Below are 19,002 nucleotides of genomic sequence, written 5' to 3' on the forward strand. Positions count from 1 at the left end.
CTGCAGGTTGCCGAGTGTCTGTAACTCTTACTGTCTCACCAGTGAACCGCGGGTGCTAGCGGAATTAGGAACGTTCAGTGAGGCAGTACGTAGGGCTTAGCACGGTGCCACACGTGCGTTGAGGCTCCCCGAACGGTGGGTAGCTCTTATGTCTTCCTTTAGCAAATATTTAATCAACAATTTCTGCATGCCAGGCACTGCCTTTAGACTCTAAAAATCCAGAGGTGAGCAAAGCCTGTTCTCATGGAGCTTATATTCTGCAGGTGGAAAAAAGACCATAAACAAGAAGATATTAGGAAATGATAAATACCATGGTGAAAAAGAACAGAGTGATGGGTTAGAGACTGTGGGAGCCCAAGGCTGATGATCTGGGTGTGGATGCACATGATAGCTGAAGCCTGAATGACCTATGCCCTCCTTTTTTTGTTTCTTTTGTTTTTAATTTCAGCGTGCTTCCGGTTATTTATCATACTATATTCATGGAGATCAGTCCCTGAAAATGTTTTTAGGAAGTAAATCTGCATATTATAAACTATGTAATTAATCCAAAACAAATTACAGCTACCATTGTTTACAAATATTATATTTGTCAAATTATATATTTGGCCTAAAGGATTTAAGTTCAGACCCTGAATCCGAACTTAGAGAATTAAAACTGGAGGACCCATGATTTTCATGTGCCTCTCCCTTTTATCTTTGCCCCCATGTAAGACACTCCTTGTTATAAATATAATGAGTCTAAGTGTACAAGAATTTGAGCACTCACTGTATGTGAGAGAATAAAGAAACACCCCTGCATAAGTAAACAAAGATCTCTGTTCTTTTATAGCTTGCCTTCCAGCGGTATTTAAAAATCCCAACTCAGTTGGGATTGAGTTGCATCTGAGTTGTGGTAACATACTTCGGTGGAATATTAAGAAACACGTTGCAGGGAAAAAAAAAAAAAAAGGAAAGGAAACGCCTTGCCAATAATTTTTCTCCTCAGGTAGCAGATCGTCTGTTTTCATCATTTGGACAAGATATATTAGATGCTCTCTACTGGACAGCAACAGAGCCTAAAGAAAGAAAAAGAGCCCATATCGGAGTGATTCCTCACTTTTTCATGGCCGTTCTCTATGTCTGTATCCTTTAAACTTACTGGGAATTTCAAGTCAGTGCATATTGTACATCATTTTATTTGGTTAGCTGCTTCTCACATTTAAAGGGGGAGGAGTGTGTATCCTGAAGATTAGTGTGAAATGTCTGCTTTCTTTTGGTAAATTGGCTGTAGTAGTGATTATAAATTAAAGAGACTTGTGTATGCTTGCTCCCTATAACTGGGAAAAAGCAGCTCTCGTCTCAGTGTAACTGATTATATGGAAGAACTTGAGAATGAAGGGTTTATATTTATACATACTTTATGTGATCTGTATAACTTTCATACCCACACTGGAATTGTGTGGAAGTTATCTTTAAGCCTGTGAATTCTTTGTTAAATCCTAGGGCTTAAAATGTATACGGCTCATCTAGAGGTAGAATTTGAAATTGGTTGAGAGGAATTTTGGAGGTTTTATCTCCTCTGTTCCCCACACCCCATCTTAAAGCTTTTCTTTTGAGGAGCAAAGGCTTTACTAGATAAACTTTGTGTGCGCGTGCGTGTTTACCCATACGTACATTTGTACACACTCGTGAGCAGCTGCACTTCAGTTCCACGTGGGGTCAGGGCTCCTTCGCGGGAGTTGTACTGTCTCTGAAAGAGTGAGACTTGAAAGGATTGGATTAACACTTGGAAAATGTAGGGACTAAGTGGGAAGATTTCTGTAAGCATAAAAGTTTGTTCCAAGTATAGGAAGTCAAACAGCTCCTCTTTTCATGTAAACGAACTAGTCCAAGTGTCATACAGATATCATGCCTGCAACTTGTGGATGTTTTCAAAAATGACATGTAAAGAAACTTCATTATTAGACATTTCTTATTATCTTACAGTCCCCATCCCCTGCAGAACTACAGAGGTGAGTTGCTTCCAGACTTTTACTTTGTGTGCTTTTCTGTTTAGAAGGCAAATTAGCTAAGTCTCTTTTCTCAGTATGTATCATAATTTATTCCATATATTTAACAAACTGTTCTCAAGGCCTGTTTGCCAGGCCTTGTGCCAAATACCAGAAATCCAGAAAGAACCAGACAACCATCTTCCAGGACTCAACGGTCCAAGTGAATGGATGCGCAGAGGCTCATTTCTGCTTTCGTTTCACATGGGTCCCGTACGTCTTACCTGTCAAATTCGTATCACCTATAGCTAATAAGAAAACAAAGCATGAACGCAAGACTGGGTTTAGAAAGCATAACCATGCGCCCCTCCCACATTGTTCACTTTCAAAACTGTATAGTTGTATCTATTGATACGATATGAAAACGGGCTTTTTCCTTGATGTCACTGCCCACTAGTTTTGCATGCAATTCTCATCATGGTTCAAGCAACCACTCTCAACGTGGCTTTTAACTCACACAACAAGTCACTGCTCACCATCATGATGTCTAATAATGTAAGTATGAGGTTTCATTTTACATTTTTGAGGTCATACGGCACTTTAGTGGTAATATTCTGGGTGGGACAAAGTTATTTTTTTTCACGTTATCTACTCTCCAGGAAGTTTTATATGTAGCATGTCCATTTTTTCATCTATTATCATGATAAAAGTCATGTTTTTGTTTACTATTGCAGTTTGTTGAAATTAAAGGAAGTGTTTTCAAGAAGTTTGAAAAGAACAATCTTTTTCAAATGTCTAATAGCGGTACGTACTCTTGGCTTCTACAGGCAGCTGTATGCAGTATTGTTTCGCAATTCATTCTGAAACTGGGGTGTCACATTGCCTCCAGGTTACGGTTTCCTATACTTAAGCTCTGCTTTCTCTTACTCCCTCAACATCTGCACCGAGTTTTCTATTTTCTAGGTTATTGTAATCTGAAGATATTTAACATGATAAAGGGTAAAGAATGGCATAGCACCTTACCATACTTTCAGAGTTTCCTCTTCATCCAGAAATTTCTTTGTAACAGATGATATTCCCTTTTATAGATGTGGAAACTAACACAGAAAGTAATTTGACTTCCCCAAGGTCACCCACACGGACGCTAAGAGCAGAGTTACGACGTAGCCCTCAGATTGTCTCTCTGTTCTCAGCTTTTTCAGTTATGCCTTACTGCCTCCTTACTGCCTTGAGAAGCCTGAAGGCACAACATCTATCCCTGGAATTATCTTTCATAGTTATGAAAATCAAAGGAGCATAGTGGCTTGGATATGAAAGTATAGCCCAGGGAACCCTGGAGGGGTATTCCTGAGACCCTGGAAGAGAGTTCACAAGTCGAGACTGTCTCGTCAAAATATGAACATATGATTTATCTCTCACCACATTGACATTTTCACTGTGGTAAAAAATGGAGTTGAAAAAGCCCTAAGGAGATGCCACTGCACACACCCCAGAGTGGCTGCTCCTGTGGTGTGACAGTGCCAAATGTCGGCAGGACATGGAGTGATGGGCATTCTCAGGATTTGGTAGTGTGAGTAGAAGACGTTACAATTGCTCTGCAAAAACTTCTGGCAGTTTCTGACACGTTGAAGTATTTGCCTGTCGTGCAACTCAGCAGTGAGAACACATTTTCACAAAAGACTTGTACCAGAAATATGGCAGCTTTATTCATAGCAGCCAGAGACTGGAAACAACCCAAATGTCCATCAGCAAGAAAGCAGATAAACAAACGGTAGTTGAGCCATTCTGTGAAACCTTCCTCAGGTATTAAAAAGAAAAAAAGCCACTGATCTGTTCAACCATATACAAAACTGGAATTTCCATACTAGAATTAAGTCAGTGAAAGATGTAAATGCCTTACCAATGTAGCATCATCCTATATATAAAATAGTGTATTTATTTTGCAGACATTTGTACATAATAATACTTTGATTATGTTCCAACTAAAAGAAAATTATACATGCACTATATTACTATTATTTATATGCAGTGCAGTATTTATGTTAATTTTTTTCAGATATTAAGGAACGATTCACGAATTATGTGCTTTTGCTAATTGTGTGTCTAAGAAACATGGAGCAGTTTTCTTGGAATCCAGGTATGTAACTCAACAAATATAGTGCCTTCGAATTTTACTCTTGAACCAAAAATCATTCTTTTACGTGAAATAAGATGAATATTGCAGAGAGCTTCAAAAACATCAGCCGTTCAACTCCTCGGGTATTGAAAATACCTGTTTCAATAGGAGGGATTGAGTATGTTCTCTGAGGTGTGCCAGGATGCCGCGTCATGGGAAGCAGTCTTCGGCCGGCATTCCCTGTGAATCTCACGGCGTCTCTAGAGCGGTGGACTCGGTGGTGAGCAGACCCTGCTGGGCGGACCCTGCTGGGCACTGCAGCCTCTTTGTTTATTTATTTAACGTGCTGGCGTTATCTAAACATAGCTCTTTTCCATTTACAGGGTTCACCAGAAAAACTTTTGTTCTTTATTAACATTTGTCTCTTACTCGTTCACTGCCTATTAATCGGCATTTTGAATAAGGATAAATTGAAGAAATATAATGTAAGGCAGTAAATTTGGTTACTTACACACCTTAAATTAGGGTTAACAGGAAGTTGTGAAAATTCTATGAATTTGGGGGGTACCTGCGTATCTCGGTCGGTTGAGCATCCGACTCTTGATTTCGGCTCAGGTCGTGATCCCAGGGTTGTGGATGGAGCCTCATGTCAGGCTCTGCACTGGGTGTGGAGCCTGCCTAAAATTCTCACTCTCAGCGGGGAGTGGATAGAAGCCAGAGACAGAGGAGTGGTGCGCGATTGCTGATTGGGGAGAACAGACTTTCGATACTAGAGACTGGGTAGCTGGGTGACGCCATTTTCACCCCATCTGCACATGCGCATACACACCTACAAGTGCCACGACATCCACCTCAGTAGGCTAAGCAGCGCCATCTACAGCGCCGTTACACTAAGCCCCACCCAACTGAGCCACCCTTGCTCTTCAGGAACACCATTAGTCTCTCCACCTGCTTAGTTTATGGACTATAAAGTGCTTCAGAGTTTGACTTCTAGGGGAAAATGTTGTAATTTCAGTCGTATTGCAGTCTGTTCACTAGTATTCAATTTACTTTTTTTCTTTTTTGTTGCTTCTTGAATACAGAGAGAAAAAATTTATTTTCAAGTTTTTAAAATATTTTTAATTTTTTCTATATTTTTTATTATTTATAAATTTTTCAAATTCTATTTTACTTCCATCATTTCATTTTATTCTGTTTCACTGTATGCATTTTTCAAATTTTCAAACGTTTTCCTTTTTTCTTTCTTTTTTTTTTTTTTTTTGTTACCTTTTTTCTTTAATCTATCAAGCTCTTTTCAACAACCAGACCAAAACACACCTAGGATCTAGCATCATTTATTTGATTTTTTGTGGTTGTTTTAAATTTTTTTATTTTAATTTTTTTTACCTTCTTAATTCCTTTTCTTTCTCCAAAATGACAAAATGAAGGAATTCACCCTGAAAGAAATAGCAGGAAGAAATGACCACCAGGGACTTAATCAACACAGATATAAGCAAGATGTCTGAACCAGAATTTAGAATCACGATAATAAGAATACTAGCTGGGGTTGAAAATAGATAAGAATCCCTTCCTGAGGAGATAAAAGAAGTAAAACCTAGTCAGGATGAAATAAAAAATGTTGTAATGAGCGGCAATCTTGAATGGATTCCGTGGCGGCAAGGATGGATGAAGCAGAGCAGAGACTCAGCAATATAGAGGACAAATTTATGGACAAAAATGAAGCAGAAAAAAAGAGGGAGACTAAGGCAAAAGAGCACAATTTAAGAATTAGAGAAATCAGTGACTCATTAAAAAGGAACAACATCAGAATCATAGGGGTCCCAGAAGAGGAAGAGAGAGCAATAGGGGCAGAACGGTTATGTGAGCAAATCATAGCGGAAAACTTTCCTAACCTGGGGAAAGACACAGACATCAAAACTCAGGAAGCACAGAGGACTCCCATTAGATTCAACAAAAACTGACCATCAATAAGGCGTACCATAGTCAAATTCACAAAATACTCAGGCAGGGAGAGAATCATGAAAGCAGCAAGGGAAAAAAAGTCCTTATCATGCAAGGGAAGACAGATCAGGTTTGCAGCAGACCTATCCACAGAAACTTGGCAGGCCAGAAAGGAGTGGCAGGATATATTCAATGTGCTGAATCAGAAAAATCGGCCAAGAATTCTTTATCCAGCAAGGCTGTCTTTCAAAATAGAAGGAGAGATAAAAAGTTTCCCAGACAAACAAAAATTAAAGGAGTTTGTTACCACTGAACCGCCCTACCAGAAATTTTAAGGGGGACTCTCTGAGAGGAGAAGAGACGAAAAAAAGAGAGAAAGAAAAAAGACCAAAAGCAACAAAGACTAGAAAGGACCAATGAACTCTACCAGAAACTCCGTTCTACAGGCAACATTATGGCAGTAAATTCATATCTTTCGGTACTCACTCTAAACATCAGTAGACTAAATGCTCCAATCAAAAGACATAGGGTAACAGAATGGATAAGAAAACAAGATCCATCAATATGCTGTTTACAAGAGACCCACTTTAGACCTAAATACACCTTCAGATTGATAATAAGGGGATGGAGAGCCATCATGCTAATGGTCAATGAAAGAAAGCCGGAGTAGCCATAGTTATATGAGACAATCCAGGCTTTAAAATAAAGACTGTATCAAGAGATGAAGGGCATTATATCATAACTAAGAGGTCTATCCACCAAGAAGACCTAACAATTGTAAGCACTTATGCTTCAAATGTGAGAGCACCCAAATATATAAATCAGTTAATCACAAACATAAAGAAACTCATCAATAGTAATACCATAATAGTAGGGGACTTCAACACCCCACTCACAGTAATGGACAGATCATCTGGAAAGAAAATCAACAAGAAATCAATGGCTTTGAATGGCACACTGGACCAGATGGACTTAACAAGATATATTGAGAACATTTCATCCTAAAGCAGCAGAATTCACATTCTTCTCCAGTGCACTTGGAACATTCTCCAGAGTAGGTCACATTCTGGGGCACAAATCAGCCTTCAACAAGTACAAAAAGATCAAGATCATACCGTGCATAGTTTTAGACCACAATGCTATGAAACTCAAAATCAACCACAAGAAAAAATTTGGAAAGATAACAAATATTTGTAGACTAAAAAACATCCTACTGAAGAATGAATGGGCTAACCAAGAAGTGAAGAGGAAATTGAAAAGTACATGGACGCCAATGAAAATGATAACACCACAGCCCAAAACCTCGGAGACACAGCATAAGAGGTCATAAGAGGGAAGTATATGCAATCCAGGCCTTCCTAAAGAAGGAAGAAAGATCTCAGATACACAACCTTACCTTACACCTTAAAGAACTGGAAAAGGAACAGCAATTAAAACCTGAAACCAGCAGAAGACAGGAAATAATAAAGATTAGAGCAGAAATCAGTACTATCGAAACCAAACAAACAGTAGAACAGATCAAGGAAACCAGAATCTGGTTCTTGGAAAGAGTTAACAAAATTGATAAACCCCTAGCCAGTTTTATCAAAAAGAAAAAGGAAAGGACCCAAATAAATAAAATCAAGAATGAAAGAGGAGGGATCACAACCAACACAGCAAAAATACAAACAATAATAGAATATTATGAACAATTATATGCCAATAAAATGGGCAATCTGGAAGAAATGGACAAATTCGTAGAAACATATACACTATCAAAACTGAAACAGGAAGAAATAGAAAATTTGAACAGACCCACAACCAGTAAAGAAATCAAATCAGTAATCAAAAATCTCCCAAAAGACAAGAGTCCAGGGCCACATGGTTTTCCAGGGGAATTCTACCAAACATTTTAGCAAGAGTTAGCACCTATTCTCTTGAAACTGTTCCAAAAAATAGAAATGGAAGGAAAACATCCAAACTCTTACTATGAAGCCAGCATTACCTTGATTTCAAAACCAGACAGAGACCACACTAAAAAGGAGAACTACAGACCAATTTGCGGGATGAACATAGATGCAAAAATCCTCAACAAGATATTAGCCAACCGGATCCAACAATGCATTAAAAAATTATTCACCACCAGCAAGTGGGATTTATACCTGGGATACAGGGCTGGTTCAATATCCACAAAACAATTAACATGATTCATCACATCAATAAAAGAAAGGACAAGAACCACATGATACTCTCAATAGATGCAGAGAAAGCATTTGACAAAACACAGCATCCTTTCTTGATAAATACCCTCAAGAAAGTAGGGATAGAAGAATCATACCTCGAGATCATAAAAGCCATATATGAATGACCTAATGCTAAAATCATCCTCAATGGGGAAAAACTGTGAGCTTTCCCGCTAAGATCAGGAACAAGACAGGGATGTCCACTCTTGCCACTGTTATTCAACATAGTATTGGAAGTCTTAGCCTCTGCGATCAGACAACACAAAGAAATAAAAGGCATTCAAATCGGCCAGGAGGAGGTCAAACTTTCACTCTTCGCAGATGACGTGATACTCTATATGGAAAACCCAAAAGATTCCACCAAAAACCTGCTAGAACTGATCCATGAATTCAGCAAAGTTGCAGGATATAAAATCAATGCACAGAAGTCAGTTGCATTCCTATATACCAATAATGAAGCAACAGAAAGAGAAATCAAGGAATCGATCCCATTTACAATTGCACCAAAAACTATAAAATACCTAGGAATAAATCTAACCAAAGAGGTGAAAAATCTATTCTGAAATTATAGAAAGCTTATGAAAGAAATAAGTCACACACTCACACACGCGCGCGCGCACACACACACACACACACAGGAAAAATATTCCATGCTCCTGGATAGAAAGAACAAATATTGTGAAAATGTCAATACCACCCAAAGCAATCTACATATTCAATGCAATCCCTATCAAAATAACACCAGCATTCTTCACAGAACTAGAACAAACAATCCTAAAATTTGTATGGAACCAGAAAAGACCCCAAATAGCCAAAGCAAGCTTGGAAAAGAAAACCAGAGCAGGAGGCATCACAACCCGGACTTCAAGCTGTACTACAAAGTTGTAATCATCAAGACAGTATGGTACTGGCACAAGAACAGACACTCAGATCAATGGAACAGAATAGAGAACCAGAAATGGACCCACAAACATATGGCCAACTAGTCTTTGACAAAGCAGGAAAGAATATCCAATGGAATAAAGACAGTGTCTTCAGCAAGTGGTTCTGGGAAAACTGGACAGCGACATGCAGAAGAATGAACCTGGACCACTTTCTTACACCATACCCAAAAATAAACTCAAAATGGATGAAAGACCTCAATGTAAGACAGGAAGCCATCAAGATCCTCGAGGAGAAAGCAGGCAAAAACCTCTTTGATCTTGGCCGCAGCAATTTCTTCCTCAACACATCTCCAGAGGCAAGGGAAACAAAAGCAAAAATGAACTATTGGGACCTCCTCAAAATAAAAAGCTTCTGCACAGCGAAGGAAATAATCAGGAAAAATAAAAGGCAACCGACGAAGTGGGAGAAGATATTTGCAAACGACATATCAGATAAAGGGCTAGTATCCAGACTCTTTAAAGAACTTATCAAACTCAACATCCAAAAAACAAATAATCCAGTCAAGAAATAGGTAAAAGACATGAATAGACACTTCTCCAAAGAAGACATCCAGATGGCCAACCGACACATGAAAAAATGCTCTACATCACTCATCATCAGGGAAAAACAAATCAAAACCACAGTGAGATACCACCTCACACCTGTCAGAATGGCTAACATTTACAACTCAGGCAACAACAGATGTTGGCGAGGATGTGGAGAAAGAGGATCTCTTTTCCCTTGTTGGTGGGAATGCAAACTGTTGCAGCCACTCTGGAAAACTGTGTGGAGGTCCCTCAAAAAATGAAAAATAGAACTACCCTACGACCCAGCAATTGCACTACTAGGTAATTCATCCAAGGGGTACAGGTGTGCTGTTTCGAAGGGACACATGCACCCCCATGTTTATAGCAGCACTATCAACAATAGCCAAAGTATGGAAAGAGCTCAAATGTCCATCGATGGATGAATGGATAAAGAAGATGTGGTATACATATACAGTGAAGTATTAGCAATCAAAAAGAATGAAATCTTGCCATTTGCAACTACGTGGGTGGAACTGGAGGGTATCATGCTAAGTGAAGTTAGAGAAAGACAAATATATGACTTCACTCATACGAGGACTTTAGGATACAAAACAGATGAACATAAGGGAAGGGAAGCAAAAATAATATAAAAAACAGGGAGGGGGACAAAACATAAGAGACTCTTAAATATGGAGAACAAATAGAGCATTACTAGAGGCGTTGTGGGAGAGGCGATGGGCTAAATGGGTAACGGGCATTAAGGAATCTATTCCTGAAATCGTTGTTGCACTATATGCTAACTATCCTGGATGTAAATTTAAAAAAATAAATTAAAAAAATTCTCCCTCACTCTCTCCCTCTGCTCCTTTCCCCCCACTAACATGCACCCTCTGTCTCTCTAAAATAAAATAAGATTCTATGGATTTTCATCATCCATTCATAAAGCAGACATTTACATAAGGCTGGGCACTGTGGCCCGCATAGACAGTACTGAGATATGTGTAGGACTCTCAGGCTAATAGTGAAAATAGGTAGTTAAACACAGTCTGGTAATGCTGAAGTGAGCTTGGTGGGGAAAGGATCATGTGCTCAGGTGTCTCAAGTAATTAAGAGTTTTTTGTTTTTTTTATTTCTGACATTTTTATACAACCTTGTTCTTAAGGAACAAGCTTATTTTTTGCATTTTATTCATTACCTTCAATGCGATACACTTTCCAGGCTTTTAATAACTTCTTGTTAATTTATTTTGATTCATTGCTAGTCTAGTCTTTGGGTACCTGTGAGAAACCAGAAACAGATGTTAAGTGAGATATATGATCTTGGAAATACATTTCCAGAAGTAATTTTCTTGTGGAAAGCATAAGATGAAATATATCTTACAGTGGCTTGCGTTCCTGTCTGAATAGATCCAAAGTCTGCCTGAGTTGTGGCAGCAAAGCCGTGCTCCACACACTGGGATTTTCTCTGTGTAGCTGCGTTCTTGGTTTACAGCTACGGCAGCTAATATGGTGTCTGCATGAGGCTGGGTAGAGGGCATCTGTGGCTGGTCTCAGCGGAGCCCACATGGGATCAGAAGTCTTGAGGCAAGCTGTTGTGCCAAAGGACAGTAGTCCTAAGCCTGCTGACAGCTGGAGGTTTGAAGTCCTATTCTCATTTGTCCTGGGACTTTCAGCAAATTGCTTGGGTCTTCTTTATTACTGCTATGGCGGTGTGATGAAAGGAGCACTTAATGTTGGTGAGTCATCATTCCTTCACTCTCTTTAGTTTCTTTTTTTTAATTTCTTTTCTTAAAAAATGCCATTTACGGAAGCTTCCTGTAAGCCTGCAAGATCACGAATAACATAAGAGTAATGCTAGCTGTTTTGTGTGCCAGGCACTTTGCGCTGTCCGTCTTTATTCTCATAGTGGTGAAATACAGATGCTTTTTATTTTGTGGATTAGGAAACTGAAACTTAGGTCATGAAGAAACTTGCCAAAAGTCATGTAGCTAGTTAGTGGCAGAATTTGACGTGGAAAAAAGTTTCCTGATTCCCAAAACCTCAACGCAATGCCAGACCCACTAAAACCGTCAGCTCGGATGGCCTGAGCTGTATTCTCTCCACCCTGCCCTCCAGTGCCCAGATCCCAAACGGCCTAGGACCTTGTTGACATTTCTAACCTTTTTCTTGCTCTGTCACACTCTCACATCCTTCTTCAGGGTCTTAGGAGGTTATTTGTTTGCATTTTTTTTTTATCAGGTGCTTGGTACTGAATTGACATCTTAACAAATAATGGTAAAGGTGCGCAAACTTGACAGACTGCATCTGTGGGATACTGAAATAAATGATCAAAATCTTTGCATCTTAGGGAGCAAAGAGAGGAAGATCGTTCCATTGACTCCAGCACATGTCCCAACTAGCTATTTACTAGCATACTAAGCAGCTATAGAATTAAAGGGTTTTATAACAAGCCTGCTCAATTAGTCGTCCTTCCAGTGTGTTAGCTGTGTGAAGGAATTCAAGGGCTCCACTCACCTCTGTGACCTGCCCGTCAAGGGCTTGGCACAGAGAAAATACAAAATAGGTTATCTATTGAGTGTATTATCCTTTAACTTGATAAAATAGAGGTTTTTTGATAATTAATTGAATGCTAGTTTTGCCTCGGTTGTCATTTATTGGCAGCATTATAGTTGAGCCATGTGGAGATTGCAGATTTCTGTAGCTGCCTGTGTGATACTATTATGGTACATGATACCCCTTTCCTATGAAGACATTCAACTGTCTCTTTCCCTGCACTTTCTAGATCACCTCTGGGTGTTGTTTCCAGATGTCTGTATGGTGATTGCATCAGAAACTGCTGTGGATATTGTAAAACATGCTTTTATCACCAAGTTCAATGACATTACTGCAGATGTATGTATTTTAATAAGCAATTCAGTGTTTAATGTTGACTGCTGCTGCTTAATATTATGAAGTTGTAAAATGACGAGTCCAGGTTTACTGTGTTTATAAAGATAAGAGTACTACTACTTTAAATTTAGAATTACAATTTTCAATTTCTAAAAATTATAGTACAGAAAGTATACTATTTCAATGTTGAACAGTCCTGTTCCATACTTTTGGGTGGGACTATAGTTCGGCCAATAGTTCAGGTCAGAGTAGAGTGTCACTGACTCAGAATCATTATAAACTGTTAATAGCATCATAATTTGTTTACTTAAACTTATACAAATCCCATTGTTTCTATTTAAGCATTAGACTATCAAAACTGTTCCCTCTGGCTAGGTTTTTTTTTAAGTATTTTATATTTAAAAATAGATTTTTTTTCTGTGATTATGGATTTCTGAAAAGTTCTAGAAAACAAGAGCCTTATACTTTTTGGTGAAAGCATTCGAGAGATTTGTTTTGTGTTTCAGCCAGCTGTTCTGTGGAGTTTCCAGAAATAGACATGTGCTGTAGGCTCAGGGTACAAAACCATGGGAGTTCCTAGCATCTTCCCCATTCCTGCCTCAGGCCCAAAATAAACATTAATTTCATCAGTTTCCTACATTTTATTTGGTTTATACTTTGTCTTGTTATAGTACTGTCTCAGAAGGTACTATTTCAGAAATCTAATGTGGTTGCAACTGCTACTGTGTGATGATTTGATATATATTTAAATAAGATTTTGTATTCTTTTGTAAAGCAGTGATCGAGTCATTTCACTGTTTACTCTCTTGGCTTCCTCAGTACAGAATGGAATCATCTTCTCAGCATCTGAGGTCAAAATTAATAAACTTGATTCAGTGCAGTTTTTAGTGAAATGACAGTTTACAGTCCCTTCATAACTTCTGTGTTCTCTCAGTTTTATATCTTGCAGAGCATCCATTTTTTGAAGAAGGCATCATTATCGTTATATACAGACAGTCTATGTATGTGTGTATATATATATATATATAGACAGTCAATAATTTTTTAAACTTTTCATTTAAAATGTCAAATTTTATATATATGTATTATACTACTTAAAATAGCCCTCTTCCCCCAATTCTAAACTCTCAGTGTCATAATCATTGACTATTGCTCTTTGAAGGGAAATCTTTGAAAGGCTCGTAAACATAACAGATGGGGGAATTAGGACTATTTTACCCTTACTCTAGGAAGATAGAGAAACACTACCCAGATGTCTGCTTGGTGATCAGTACCTTTTTCCCGGTTAATTATTAAACATTTTCATCTACAAAGTCTGAATCTGTGCACATTGTATATTTGCACTATATTACTTAATATATCACTTTTATTTGTCTTTAGGTCTACAGTGAATATAGAGCCAGCCTTGCTTTTGACCTTGTTAGCAGCCGACAGAAAAATGTGAGCATTATAACAGAGACATAGTCTGAAATTAACAGTGGTTTAATTTAGCATGGAATATTGGTTAAGGGAAAGGTCCATAAATTTCAACTTCCTCTTAATCTCTGTTCTCTACACCGTGTTTAGTAAAATAATAATAGTCCTTAATATTAAGCAGGGTAAGATTTCTGTAGTATTGTAATCGTTATACAACTTTGGATTTAAAACTTCTTATGAACATTTAGATAATGTTCATAGTATTTTACTCAATTACTCAATAATAGGTGCCGGCTTCTGTTTTTGTGCATAGTCTTGCCCGTTGAGAACATTTGCTGTTGATGAGTGGAAGCGAACTTTTTAAATGCCATAATCCTTCTCTGTTTTCTCTGTCCAGGCGTATACTGATTACAGTGACTCTGTGGCACGGAGGATGGGGTTCATTCCTCTCCCACTAGCTGTTTTAGTAAGTTCATACTTTTTTCCCTTTTTTTAGGATGAGAGAGCCACCATTACAGGATACTAATAAGTGGATTATCACTAGGTTTATTTCAGAAGGACATGATATAAAATGGGAAGGAAATTTTAAGTTGTGGCATTATGTTTTTGGATTTTGAACTGTCCAGTAGATAATTTTAACAAACCATTTTATGTAATGGCTTTGCTAGCAATGGGAGTACTCATTTTCACTTACTCATTTGGCAAAGATTTTTCGTTTTGAATGGAGATGCCTAGTGGTAGGCATTGGCATGGCCACTGTAGCACGTATTAGCGGAAGTATAAGAAGTCGATCCAACATTTCTAAAAGGCAGTTTAACAGTATAATGCTTTGATGCAGCAATTCCAGTTCTAGGAATCTATCCTAAGAAAGTAGTTATAAAAGGCACATGATGGTTTATAGGCAAGATTATGCATTGCAGTGGCATTTATAGTAGTAAAATTTTGGAAAGAAATGAAATAGGTTAAATAAATTATGGTATGCTCAAATGAAGAAGTAGTCTTTATCCATTATAGTCATTACTTTTTAAAATTTTTCCAAAGTTTTTACAATGAAAATTTTTACTGTTATACCCAGAAAATATCATATATATATATATATATATATAATTCTTCTTTTTTTTTTAAGTAATAGCACTGAAATGTATTAGATCAATCCAAGATAACGTCACCAACCTTGAATAATTTAATGAATTGCTCAGAACAGCCTTGTAGAAAGTTACTAGCCACATCGGGCTGTAATAATATTAATTAAGAAGATTTGCTGGCTGCACCTGTATTTGATTATATTCCTTGTTGGCTACCTAGTCTCACATCAAAACAAATGCAGCCATCTTTTTGCCAAAGGACATCTAGAATTCTCCTGTAGATGCAAAGTGTCATGGAAGTCAGCTAAGAGATGTAAAAAGCAATTGTAAGTGATACCAACTATTTTAGACCAGTTTGCCTGACCTTTTTTTAGAGGACGGGAGACTGATAAATTTAATGTTATGTATATTTCATTGTAACTATCCAGACAGCCACATCCTAAATGTTTTCAATTCTGTTAGTAACTTGTTTATTATATAATAATATAGCTTTATTTTGTTTGGGAAGAGAAACTCCTAGAATTTTGGAAAAACAGGATATTTTAAAGAGTAAAATTCTTTAAAGTATAAGAGATTGATAAAATACTAAATTTTTCTACATTTATTTCCTACAACTGGAATCATGATACATGTAGTATAAGGGTAAACCTAGGTTGCCTGATTTTTTTGTTTCTTTTAAGGATTGGTTAAGTGATTGGATTTAAATGTGGCCCTTCTTTGTAAATAATAATTGACTATCTAGTAACTTATTTGCCAGAAAACTCTATTCATAATTAATATAGATTTTTTTAATTTAGTATTTTTAAATTTTTCTCCAGCCTTTATTTTATTCCTTAAATGAGTTTTTATGGTTGTTATACCAAAAGATTTAAGTTTAACTAATAATTGATCAACGAAATGCTTGGGGGGGGTATTTTCAGACGGGGTTATGCTGTTATGCAGGAATCCAGAGGGTTTTCTCCTCCAGCGCTTTTCTCACAGAGCTCCAGAGTGAGCCAGTAGCTTTGGCAGATAGCTAGGAGCCTTGAGGAATATTCCAGGGCCTCAGCAATCCCACACATTCTTTAACTGAGGCCCACGAGTGACAAAATTTCTCTCTAAATGCTACCTTATGTCCTAAAATGCATTTGTGTCCAGGAGAAGTAAAAGAAATTATTTATTAACGTCTTTTTTTTTTTTGCAAGTAAATTTCTTTATTTATAGTAACTGCTTTTGAAGTCTCATTTAGGCACTGTGTGGCTTCGTGCATATTATTTTTTTTTAATATGAAATTTATTGTCAAATTGGTTTCCACACAACACCCAGTGCTCATCCCAACAGGTGCCCTCCTCCATGCCCATCACCCACCCTCCCCTCCCTCCCACGCCCCATCAACCCTCAGCTTGTTCTCAGTTTTTAAGAGTCTCTTATGGTTTGCCTTCCTCCCTTTTTTTTTCCCTTCCCCTCCCCCATGGGTTTCTGTTAAGTTTCTCAGGATCCACATAAGAGTGAAAACATATGGTATCTTTCTCTGTATGACTTATTTCACTTAGCATAACACCCTCCAGTTCCATCCACGTTGCTACAAAAGGCCATACTTCATTCTTTCTCATTGCCACGTAGTATTCCATTGTGTATATGAACCACAATTTCTTTATCCATTCATCAGCTGATGGACATTGAGGCTCTTTCCCTAATTTGGCTATTGTTGAAAGTGCTGCTATAAACATTGGGGTACGAGTGCCGCTATGCATTAGCACTCCGGTATCCCTTGGGTAAATTCCTAGCAGTGCTACTGCTGGGTCATCGGGTAGATCTATCCTTAATTTTTTGAGGAACTTCCACAGTGTTTTCCAGAGCAGCTGCACCAGTCTGCATTCCCACCAACAGTGCAAGAGGGTTCCCATTTCTCCGCATCCCCGCCAGCATCTATAGTCTCCTGATTTGTTCATTTTGGCCACTCTGACTGGCGTGAGGTGGTATCTGAGTGTGGTTTTGATTTGTATGTCCCTGATGAGGAGCGACGTTGAGCATCTTTTCATGTGCCTGTTGGCCATCTGGATGTCTTCTTTAGAGAAGTATCTATTCATGTTTTCTGCCCATTTCTTCACTGGGTTATTTGTTTTTCGGGTGTGGAGTTTGGTGAGCTCTTTATAGATTTTGGATACTAGCCCTTTGTCCGATATGTCATTTGCAAATATCTTTTCCCATTCCGTTGGTGGCCTTTTAGTGTTGTTGATTGTTCCCTTTGCTGTGCAGAAGCTGTTTATCTTCATGAGGTCCCAATAGTTCACTTTTGCTTTTAATTCCCTTGCCTTTGGGATGTGTCAAGTAAGAAATTGCTGAGGCTGAGGTCAGAGAGGTTTTTTCCTGCTTTCTCCTCTAGGGTTTTGATGGTTTCCTGTTTCACATTCAGGTCCTTTTTCCATTTTGAGGGGTTTTTTTTGTGAATGGTGTAAGAAAGTGGTCTAGTTTCATCCTTCTGCATGTTGCTGTCCAGTTCTCCCAGCACCATTTGTTAAAGAGCCTGTCTTTTTTCCATTGGATATTCTTTCCTGCTTTGTCAAAGATTAGTTGGCCATACTTTTGTGGGTCCGGTTCTGGAGTCTCTATTCTATTCCATTGGTCTATGTGTCTGTTTTGTGCCAATACCATTCTGTCTTGATGATTACAGCTTTGTAGTAGAGGCTAAAGTCTGGGATTGTGATAATATCACAGTGGGGAAAAACTGAGAGCTTTCCCCCTGAGATCAGGAACATGACAGGGATGTCCACTCTCACCACTGTTGTTTAACATAGTGTTGGAAGTTCTAGCATCAGAAATCAGACAACAAAAGGAAATCAAAGGCATCAAAATTGGCAAAGATGAAGTCAAGCTTTCACTTTTTGCAGATGACATACGTGGAAAACCCGATACTCCACACCAAAAGTCTGCTAGAACTGTTATGTGAATTCAGCAAAGTCGCAGGATACAAAATCAATGTACAGAAATCAGTTGCATTCTTATACACTAATAATGAAGCAACAGAAAGGCAAAGAAACTGATCCCATTCACAATTGCACCAAGAAGCATAAAATACCTAGGAATAAACCTAACCAAACATGTAAAAGATCTGTATGCTGAAACTATAGAAAGCTTATGAAGGAAATTGAAAAAGATGTGAAGAAACAGAAAAACATCCCATGCTCATGGACTGGAAGAATAAATATTGTTCAAATGTCAATACTGCCCGAAGCTATCTACACATTCAATGCAATCCCAATCACAATTGCACCAGCATTCTTCTCGAAGCTAGAACAAGCAATCCTAAAATTTGTATGGAACCACAAAAGACCCCAAATAGACAAAGTAATATTATATTAAGGTCTTATGGAAATTAAACGTAAGACCTATGTATCTTAAAATTACCTAAGAATATATTAAATAAAAATGAAATTACTTAAGCCTTGAATGGGGCAGATGGCTTGCCTTCCGTATTCATGAGTCAAATCCTAGAGCCATCTTAACTTCCATCCCAAGTGTGTGTCCAGGGGTTGTCTCCCCGTCACAGCCTGTGTGAGAGATGGAGACTTCCATATCTGTTTTCTCCTAAGGGACCTTCAGTGGGCATACTACAGTCCCTTCTGTCTGCACCCAGCTGTTCTTTTACTGAAAGCATTTGTAAATAGTGTTTAAACTGTGTCTTAGGATACTTGTTTAAGACGCTCTAGTAGACTTGATGATAACTTCACATTGCGGATATCAGTTATTTTCCCTGACTTTTCCATTTCCACGTAGCAGTCCCCCTAGACCCTGATATGTGGGTACATTATGAAGCCTGACCTGGAATGTGTAAATATTTTTTGGTGACAGATCCCACCAGATTTATTCTACACGTTTCCAAGGACAGTGCTGTTTAGCCCGTATTTCTCTGAGATAAGGAAGAAAACATGTGTTT

The 19,002-nt window shown here is 38.2% G+C and overlaps 1 protein-coding gene across 2 annotated transcripts in view; it reads left to right on the plus strand.

Moving 5' to 3' along the window:
* Positions 1 to 19,002, plus strand: part of TAPT1 (transmembrane anterior posterior transformation 1) — a 68,886-nt gene that overhangs the window by 40,469 nt on the left and 9,415 nt on the right. Inside the window, exons 5-12 of one of the 2 annotated variants that reach the window (XR_008421831.1) lie at positions 986 to 1,121; positions 2,425 to 2,522; positions 2,702 to 2,771; positions 4,024 to 4,104; positions 12,479 to 12,588; positions 13,966 to 14,025; positions 14,399 to 14,467; positions 15,307 to 15,412. Coding sequence is in view for 1 of the 2 variants with exons in the window: in XM_053901665.1 (XP_053757640.1) it covers positions 986 to 1,121; positions 2,425 to 2,522; positions 2,702 to 2,771; positions 4,024 to 4,104; positions 12,479 to 12,588; positions 13,966 to 14,025; positions 14,399 to 14,467 (624 nt within the window). In the remaining variant the exon portion in view is untranslated. The remainder of the gene's footprint in view (positions 1 to 985; positions 1,122 to 2,424; positions 2,523 to 2,701; positions 2,772 to 4,023; positions 4,105 to 12,478; positions 12,589 to 13,965; positions 14,026 to 14,398; positions 14,468 to 15,306; positions 15,413 to 19,002) is intronic. The other variant, XM_053901665.1, reaches the window with a different exon arrangement.

The sequence above is a fragment of the Panthera pardus genome, unplaced genomic scaffold (assembly GCF_024362965.1).
Source record: "Panthera pardus isolate Hobbes unplaced genomic scaffold, ASM2436296v1 HiC_scaffold_13, whole genome shotgun sequence".
NCBI lineage: Eukaryota > Metazoa > Chordata > Mammalia > Carnivora > Felidae > Panthera > Panthera pardus.